The following is a 10,066-nucleotide window of genomic DNA, read 5'->3' on the forward strand; positions in this document are numbered from 1 at the left end:
GCTGTCCTGAAAAACTAAAGATGAGCCCCTCATCTAAAACTGCTGGATTTCAACTAGACAGTGACATTGAGCTCTTTTGATCGATGACAGGGAGAACAAGTGGACTTTACTTTGACTTTTCTTTCCAGCAGTATACTTTACCATTAGACAGAGTGAGGCGGCTGATTTCTGAGTGCCAAGAAAGGGCAGCAAATTGGTTGGTTATTGTCAGGGGATGGTTAGCTGCTTGTGCTTAAAATTGTGCCCCTTCAGAGTTTGTGCGACCCCACAAACCTCTGTGTGTGACAGAGCTCCTCAGACATGTCTGCTCTAGTCACTAGTAGAGTCTGACAGTGGCTGTCTGCGGAAGCGCTTCCAGCAAAGAAGTTCCTTAACGGAAACGCGTCTCCTGGACTCACGACGTGGCAGCTTCCGGCGAAGCATGGGTCTCCCTGCAGTTGCTTCTGACACCTCCCCGCTATTTTCGCTCGAAGTGTCTCTCACCCCTTTCTCTCCCCTGCTGCTTCCTGCCTGGGCTGCTGCGTCTCTCTCAGCATTACTGAGATCCTCCTCCAGAGACCCCGCGCTCCCCCTGCTGGTCCCTGCTTTGGCTGTTGACTCTCTCCCAGTCTCTGGGAGCCTTACCACTTCCCTTTCCTCCGATGTCAGTTCCCTGACATCCACCTCCCCTCCAGGGCCCCCCTCTCCCCCGCCCCTACTTTCTCCTCTGGGCGGTGAGGAGCTGAAACCCCTAAAAGAATCCTCTTCATCTTCAGACGTCTCGAACAATTCCCTCCATCGGTCTTCGTTCCGACTCGCTGAATCCTCCTCCACCTCGGAATCAGCGAACCCCTCCAACTCTTCTTCGTCGTCGGTGGTGGCGAAGTATTCCCTCCGGAACCTCGCCACTGGCTGGGGTTTTCTAGGGAATCTCTGATGAAAAGTTTCAATCAAAACCTCGTCATCTACATCCTCTGCCCTGACCCAGGTGTTTTCCGACTCCGGCTCCCCTTCCCACATTACCAAATACTCTACTTGCTCTCCCCTCCACCTGGAATCGAGAATCTCCGCTACATGGTAGCTGTGTTCTTTTTCCTCCATAGCTGGTCCCCTATTGACCCTCCCCTCTCTGTCCCCTATATACGGTGACAGCAATGATCTGTGGAACACTGGGTGCAACTTCATGTGGTTCGGTAACCGGAGTCTGAAAGCCACTGGGTTGACCTGTTGCGTGACTTCAAATGGGCCCAGTCTTTTGGGTCTTAACTTCTTACAACCTCCTTTAAATGGTAACCCTTGGGTGGACAGCCACACCTGGTCCCCCACCCTAATGCTTTCCCCTTCCCTTCTGGTTTTGTCTGCCTGCCTCTTATATTCCTCCTTCGCCCTGTTTAAATTAAGTTGGAGCTGGCGATGGATCGCTTCCATTTCTTCAACGAACTGTTCTGCGGCAGGAACGCTCCAGTTCTCCCCCTCCCCCCCTGGGAAGGCTCGGGGATGACACCCGTGATTGGCCAAAAAAGGGCTCATCCCCGTGGACACGTTCTCTGCATTGTTATAGGCAAATTCTGCCAACGCCAGCTTCTCCACCCAATCATTCTCTCTGTCATTCACATAACACCTCAAATATTGCTGGAGGACACCATTAGCTCTTTCCGCCTGCCCATTGGTTTCTGGATGACGGGCAGTGGAAAAATTCACCTCTACATGCAATAAGCTCATGAGCTTCCTCCAGAACCTGGAAGTAAATTGTTTCCCTCGGTCCGAAACCACCCTCAAGGGGGCACCATGCAACCTAAACACATTTTCCACAAACAATTTAGCGGTTTCTTCTGCTGTGACCGCATGTGAGCAGGCTATAAAGTGGGCCATCTTGGTTAACAGGTCTACCACAACCATAATGGCTGTCTTCCCTTTGGACCTGGGCAGATCAGTCATGAAATCTATTGCCACTGCCTCCCATGGTCTTTCCGGCGTGGGTAGTGGTTCTAATAAACCTGCCGGTGCCCGCCTCTCCCCCTTGGCTCGTTGACATCGGTCACACCCTCTCACATATTCACGCACATCTTCCCTGACCTTGGGCCACCAGAATTCCCTGGTAACCAGCCACATGGTTTTGTGTTGCCCAAAATGCCCTGCTGTGGGGCTATCGTGCAGTTGCTTGAGTACCTTTTCCCTCAATTCCCCTTCAGGTATGTATAACGCTCCCTTGTAGTACAACGCCCCGTTTCTCTCCTCAAAACCCCCGGGTTTGTCTCCCTCCCTCCTGAGACCCCTGAGTTTGTCCTGGGCGTATTCATCCTGCACCGTTCCCTTTACCAGTTCCCTTTGCCCCACCAAAGCCGCCCCACACACCCAGCGGTCCTCGGGAATAACATGGGTCTCTTCGGGTGCACCCTCTCCCTCCAAATATTCAGGTTTGCGTGAGAGAGCGTCCGCCCTAACGTTCTCCGGGCCTGGTACGTAACAAATCTCAAAGTTAAATTTGGAGAACTCCTGGGCCCATCTCAACTGCCTTTGGTTGAGCACTCGCGCAGTTCTCCAATACTCTAGATTCTTATGGTCCGTGCACACTTGCACCTTCTGTTGTGCACCAATTAGTAGGTGCCTCCATCTCCGGAAGGCCTCATAAATCGCAAGAAGTTCCCGGTCGTGCACCGTGTAGTTTCTCTCAGATTTGTTCAGCTTTCGCGAAAAGAAGGCACACGGTCGCCACTCTGACCCCTCCTTCCCCGGCTGCAGAAGAAGCACCGCCCCTATGGCTCTGTCAGAAGCGTCTGTTTCGACCCTCAGCTTTTTTTGTAAATCCACATGTAGAAGTTGTTCGTCAGAGGCGAAGGCCCTTTTCAGTTCCTCAAACGCTCGCTCCGCCTCCCCCGTCCAAACAAACTTCTTTTTGCTGCTGAGACAGTCCGTGATGGGCGCCGTCAGGTGGGCGAAGTTTCGGATGAACTTACGATAAAAGTTTCCAAACCCTAGGAACCTCTGCACATCCTTCTTGGTCTTGGGTGTTTTCCATTCCAGCACCGCTTGAACCTTGCCGGGGTCCATGGCCAACCCCTTGTCTGACAAGCGGTACCCCAGGAATTCCACCTCCTTGGTATGAAACTGACACTTTTCCAGTTTCACCCACAGTCTGTTGGCTTGCAGCCTGCTCAACACTTCTCTGACGTCTCTCACATGTTGCTCCTCATTCTCCGAATACACCAACACGTCATCTAAGAAGGCCACGCAATTCTTGTAGAGCAAAGGCCCCAGTACATGGTTCATAAAGGCTTGAAAACACGCGGAGCCTGTTTGTAATCCAAAAGGCATAACGAGGTATTCAAATGCCCCCAAAGGGGTGAACATGGTGGTCTTCCATTCATCCCCTTTCCTTATACGTATCAGGTTGTACGCCCCCCTTAGGTCCAGCTTTGTAAAAATCTTTCCTTTTCGCACCCTGGTCAAAATATCATCAATCCTGGGCATAGGAAAAGCCGCCGGCTCTGTCACTGCATTTAGGGCCCGAAAGTCACATACCAGCCTCGGCTTGTCCGTGTTTTTTTTATCCACAAAAAACACTGGGCTACCCCCCGCTGCCTTGGACTCTCTGATGAAGCCTCTCTTCAGGTTCTTGTCAATGAACGCTCGCAACTCCTGCATCTCCCTGTCTGACATGGCATACAACTTGCCTACAGGAAGCTGTGCTCCAGGGAGTAAATTGATCTGGCAATCAAAGGGCCTATGCGGGGGTAGTTGGTCCGCTTCCTTCTCGCTGAACACGTCGCTGAGATCAGCATACTGTGGTGGCACCTTCCCCTTCTCCATCACTTCCGTCCCTGCTAGGGTGGCTTGGGCCCCTGCTGACCCCTTTTCCGCCCTGCAGTGTTCTAAGCAGTGTGCGGAACCGAAGGAAACCACTCTTTGATGCCAGCCCACCAGCGGATCATGTAGGGCTAGCCAGCTCATTCCCAAAATAATGGGAGCGCCTCCCAAGGTGGCCACATTAAACGCTATCAGTTCTGTGTGCCTTGCCACCCTCATTATCATTGGGACGGTCTGCAAGCTGACGCCTCCTCCCAACAGTTCCCTGCCATCAATCGTGGTCACCTGCAGGGGGTTGCTTAAAGGGATAGTCTGTATCTGGTGCTCAGCAGCAAACTCCTTGCTCATGAAATTGCAGGAGCTGCCTGAGTCCAACAGCGCCTTTATTTTTAGGGGGTGTCCATTTTGCAGCTCTAGCGACACTTCAATCACTAGAGCAGGTCGAGGAGCTTCTGGCACTGGCACTTGGGGAAGGGGCACTTTCACTGCTCTTTGGCCTGGCTGCAGTGCCCTGCTGGCAACCAGGCGTTGGCTTTTACCTGCTCCGTTTCTCCCTGCTCTTCCCCCTCAACAGCTCCCACCATCCCTTGCCATTCCTTCCTCTGGGGGCAGACTCTGGCAAAGTGGCCTGGCTGTTGGCAGAGATAGCATTTCCGGGCTCCCTTTCCCTCCTTCTTCGCCCCCTCACTGGGCTTTGAAACTGCGCGCGCGCGGGCTGTTCCGATTTCCATCGGCTCTGCCGGCGGGAAAGCTGGCTCAGGAATGTCTGGAATGCGTAACTCCTTCCAACGTTCCCCTCTCCCTTCCCGCCTCTCCAAGGCTCTTGCCTCCTGGCGCGCTCCAATGGTCAGCGCAGATTTGGTCAGCTGATCCATAGACCCCGCCCTGGGGCTCCTGGCCAGCTCGTCTTTCACAGCTGAAGAAAGACCTTCTTCAAATAGCATCTGAATGGGTGCCGCCGATAAATCCCACCCCAATCTGTGAATCAGCATGGTAAATTCAGTCCAGTACTCACGGACAGATCTGCTTCCCTGCTTGCAAGCCATTAGCTGTCTGCGTACCACCCCTTCCTCAATATCGCTGGAAAACATGATATCCATTGCACGAAAGAATTTCATAGTGTCCTTTAGGATATCGTTGTGCGTTGCCATCAGGGGTCGAACCCAGTCCCGCGCCCCCTTCTCAAGATGCCCAATTACGAACGCAACTCGCGATTCCTCATCAGGGAACTCATCAAACTGCACATTCAGAGCATATTGCATCTCAGTCCTAAAGGCATGGTAATCCTTGGGGTCCCCCCCAAACTTCTGCACCAATCCTGGTACCTTTCTGGGGAACTGAGTGGTTCTCCCCTTTTTGTCAGCATCCTGAGCCCTTCTCTCCTCGAGCCTCGCCGTCTGCAGCGCAAGTTGGACCTCCAGAGCTTGATACCTTTCTTCCAAGCTTGGACCAGCTCCAACCCCTGCGTCTCCGGTTCCGACTGGGTTGCTCATGATGCTTTCTCCTGCACAGGCAGCGTACAAAGACTGTCAGACTGCTGTCAGGGGATGATTAGCTGCTTGTGCTTAAAATTGTGCCCCTTCAGAGTTTGTGCGACCCCACAAACCTCTGTGTGTGACAGAGCTCCTCAGACATGTCTGCTCTAGTCACTAGTAGAGTCTGACAGTGGCTGCCTGCGGAAGCGCTTCCAGCAAAGAAGTTCCTTAACGGAAACGCGTCTCCTGGACTCACGACGTGGCAGCTTCCGGCGAAGCATGGGTCTCCCTGCAGTTGCTTCTGACACCTCCCCGCTATTTTCGCTCGAAGTGTCTCTCACCCCTTTCTCTCCCCTGCTGCTTCCTGCCTGGGCTGCTGCGTCTCTCTCAGCATTACTGAGATCCTCCTCCAGAGACCCCGCGCTCCCCCTGCTGGTCCCTGCTTTGGCTGTTGACTCTCTCCCAGTCTCTGGGAGCCTTACCACTTCCCTTTCCTCCGATGTCAGTTCCCTGACAGTTATTATTACTATTACTCTCAAGGAGAGGTGTATGTGGGTTGTTGTTTTTTTTTGTCAAAAGTGCTAGAATAACTTAACTGGCCTTGGATACTCTGCGCCTTGACCTGAAAGAGGCCATTTGCTTCTTTGCCTTTGGCAACAAAATATGCTGGGAAGCCCTGCTTAAAGTGAGGAGACACCTAAGTACTGTAAGGAATCCTTGTTCATACTGCCTTTCCTATTTAGCAGTGGTTTGGTTCTTCCATTTATTTCAACACTGACTGTGCTTGAAATATGTATTTCAAGTACAGTGGTACCTCGGGTTAAGAACTTAATTTGTTCCGGAGGTCCGTTCTTAACCTGAAACTGTTCTTAACCTGAGGTACCACTTTAGCTAATGGGGCCTCCTGCTGCTGCCACCGCGTGATTTCTGTTCTCATCCTGAAGCAAAGTTCTTAACTCGAGGTACTATTTCTGGGTTAGCGGAGTCTGTAACCTGAAGCATTTGTAACCCAAGGTACCACTATATGGCTTTAAAAACTCAACTTCAACATTTTGAATTCCTGCGTCTGCATTTTCTTCCTTCCTTCCTTCCTTCCTTCCTTCCTTCCTTCCTTTCTTTCCCTTTTTTTAAAACAATACAAACAATACAAGAATACAGTGGTGCCCCGCAAGACGAAATTAATTCGTTCCGCAAGTTTTGTCGTCTAACGAATTTTTCGTCTTGCGAATCACGAAATCCCATAGGAATGCATTGAAAATCAATTAATGCGTTCCTATGGTCAAAAAAAGTCCAAACAAAGCCAAATTTGGTACAACAACAGTTTATTAACTACTCTTTAAAGTCACACATACTGTAAAGAGCAGTTCAAAAATTGAAGGGAAAATAAATTAACTTTATAAACAAAACATGTCTTTGTTTTTAGACAAAGGAAACAAAGTCACGAGACGTTTTCGTCTTGCGAAGCAAGCCCATAGGTGAAATTCGTCTTGCGAGGCAAATCGAAAACGGAAAAACCTTTCGTCTAGCGAGTTTTTTGTCTTGCGAGGCATTCGTCTTGCGAGGTACAACTGTACACAAGAATACAAAGGGGGCACAAAACAAAAACCAAACCAAAAAGATGATATAAATAAAATTACATATATAATCCCACCACCCACCCTTGACTCCCCTCCACCACATCCTGATTTCTGTTATCTATTATATTGAATCTTTACATTACACTCCTTATCTGAATTATCTTTCATATCTCATTTCAAACATCATTCTTCTTGTAAACTCTACAGTCTTAATCTGTACATTTCAACATATTGTTTTGTGAACAGTGTTTATCTATATAATCTTCAAAGCATTTCCATTGTAATCTTAACTTTTGATTACAGTAACCTTATGGCTGCTGTAAATTTTGCCTGTTGTATATAATGACTCATTTTACATACGCTTTGGAGGGAATTATTTCACTTTTCCATTTACTGGCTAATACTGTTCTGGCAGCTGCTGTAGCATACAGGAAAATTACTTTCTTTTCTTGTGGAATATCTTTCCCCAAAAGGCCCAGTAGGTAAGCCTCAGGTTTCTTTTCTATGGGGCTCCTAAGCATCTTTTTTTATTTCTTCATGTATAATATCCCAGAAACGTTTTACCTTTTTTCAGCCCCACCAGACATTGTACATCATCCCTTCAAATTCTTGACACTTCGAACATAGGCTGGATTTTAATTTGTAAATTTTAGCTAATTTCAGTGGTGTCAAGTGCAGCAGCAAAAATGCACCATTCAAATTACGGGAAAAACTTACATTCATCAGAGTTCCTCGTGTCGCTTACCTTTGCCATCATCATTTTGTAGGCATACAACTTTTTTCCTTTGCCTTTCCCCAAGGCACCTTCAAACTTTTCAACAAAAGCTTGAGCCTCCCTAATTTAAAGTTTGAAAAGATGGTTATATTAACGACAACAGCAATAATAGTGCATCTTGGAAAGTTGGCAGAAGCTTTAACACTTACCGTTGTGTTGATCACAAATGCAATACAACCACTGAAGTCTCAGTGCTTGAGTTCTAAAGCAGTGCGAAGGGCTGAGTTTCGTCATGAAGGAATCTGAAGTCATGTCTGCTGTCATGTTATACAAAGGGGTTCTTATCCAACATTTCTCCTCCGTGATGATATTTACACTATAAATGTAAACTGGTTTAATTGCCATGGTTTCTCCTCTCTCAGCACAGTGACTCGGTCATTGTTGCATCATTGTCCATGAACAACTTTCTTAGTAAGATGGCAAGCCACATTATGTTGAGGTAGTCCTCTCTGTGTCTCCCTAGTTACAGATGGGTAGCCGTGTTGGTCTGCCATCAAAATAAAAAAATTCCTTCCTGTAGCACCTTAAAGACCAACTAAGTTAGTTCTTGGTATAAGCTTTCGTGTGCATGCACACTTCTTCAGATACACAGTGTCTCCCTAGTTACTTCAACTGACAAACTCCAAATGTCAGCTGAACAGTTTACTCAAGAGTTGAAACTTTCAGTGCGTACTAAAGGATGTATCTTCTCACAAAAGCTACATTTTTTCCATGAGGGGTTACTGATCTACATGGTTCTCTGTGGTGCCTTGAATTGGTGGGGGCATTGAAGTTACTGGACATGACTCACTTGAGTTCACTAATTTCAGTTGGTTTACTCTGAGTAGGGCATAATTAACTACAACCCTAATTCCTTCTGTTGTGTTTCCTTGATACTTTAGCATCTAGTAACTTCCCTGCTTTCTCTTCTAGCTCTACATGTGGGTCTTTGTATGAAATAATTTGGACATCATTTTGCACTATATTATATTATTATTATTATTATTATTATTATTATTATTATTATTATCATTATGAAAAATATACTGCCCATTTTTCAGTTGAAATTGATGGTGAATATAAAATAACCCACAGTTCAACTGAATCATAAATCAAAATATCAGCAGAAAAATCAAGACTATAATAAAACAAGATGACTATTAGATAAACATAAATATGCCAAAAAGAGATAATATTCAGCCAAGGGCCTTCTTAAACAGCCATAATGAACCATTAGGTTTTAAAACAGTTAATGTACACATGAAGCCTTATACTGAACCAGACAATTGGCTCAGTTGTCTGGTCTGAGTGGCAGCGGCTGTCCCAGGCAGAATGCTCTCCTCTCACCTGCTGAGATGCCAAGGGCTGAACTTGAGACCTTCAGCAAGCCAGCTGTATGCTGTACCATTGAGCTTTAGCCACTCCCTGATGCTGGCCAGTAAACATTATTAGCTGAGGGCACATTGCGTCATTCGCTGGAAGAGCCTGGCAGCTGTACTCCACAAATCAGTAATTGGTGCATTATGTTTCTCCTAACTGCTTCCAAATGTCTAACACCTGAAAGCTCTTGGGAAAGGATCACTGTGATTCGTATATATAGCAAAAAGCATAAATAATCAAAGAACAGCAGAGAGCTTACTTCAACAAGGTTTCTGAAAGCCAGGCATTTAGGCCTGTGTGTTTTAATTGAAGCAATAAAATGAGCCAAAGCTGGGTATCAGTTGAGATTTCTACTCATCATCTGGCCTTCAGTTACAAAGACCGATAACAGATTCCTGCTTTCAGTGTTCTTCCTGTTAAGGCAACCGATATGGCAAACATTGGTTGCTTTCCCAAAGTGATATAGTAGTGGCTGCAGGGCAGTTTCTGCCGTTTTGAAAGAGAAGCCTAAACACATACCTATCCCTTGTGAAAATGGACATCACTGGGGGGAGTGTTGCAGGTTACCTCAGCACAGCTAATTTCTTTGCCATCCGCCAGGGTTTGTTTCTCATGATCGAAATGAGTTTCTTCTTCTCCTCCACTTGCTCCTTTAGCTTGGCCAGTTCCTCTTCGCATAGAGACTCATCGTCTGAGGAGTTGGGAGATGAGGAAGAACTAGGAGCAAAAAGACAGGACCACACCAGGGACAGTTCATTCCTTTGTTCATGTGGTGAGTGCTTTGAAACCTTGCATGTATCAGCTCATCAAATGCGTTCAGCTCACCATGTGCAGTCACTGCTATGCACAGGGTCCAGCGTTTGGTGTTCATTGCAAAAACAGGAGTAGCACATGCAAAAATACTCTGCATTTGATGACAGGTGTTGACCATGGATAGATGGATAGTTTGGCATGTGTCACATACTTTGTGGCTATTGTGTGTTCAGTAAACATGTGATTTGGCTATAAACATGTGATGTGATGGTAGATTTAAGATACTGGGTGACTTGGTCAATATTATCCATTACTGATAAAGGATGGAAATGAGGATGAAA

The 10,066-nt window shown here is 47.3% G+C and overlaps 1 protein-coding gene across 1 annotated transcript in view; it reads right to left on the minus strand.

Moving 5' to 3' along the window:
* The window catches only part of LOC309515845 (transmembrane channel-like protein 2), a gene marked incomplete at its 5' end in the record, with an annotated part of 162,722 nt that overhangs the window by 57,080 nt on the left and 95,576 nt on the right, over positions 1-10,066 (minus strand). The window contains 2 exons of the mRNA XM_082194059.1: positions 7,584-7,674; positions 9,540-9,744. Coding sequence (XP_082050185.1) covers positions 7,584-7,674; positions 9,540-9,744 — 296 coding nt within the window. The remainder of the gene's footprint in view (positions 1-7,583; positions 7,675-9,539; positions 9,745-10,066) is intronic.

Source organism: Podarcis vaucheri, assembly GCF_965113315.1.
Source record: "Podarcis vaucheri genome assembly, chromosome: 12".
Lineage (NCBI taxonomy): Eukaryota > Metazoa > Chordata > Lepidosauria > Squamata > Lacertidae > Podarcis > Podarcis vaucheri.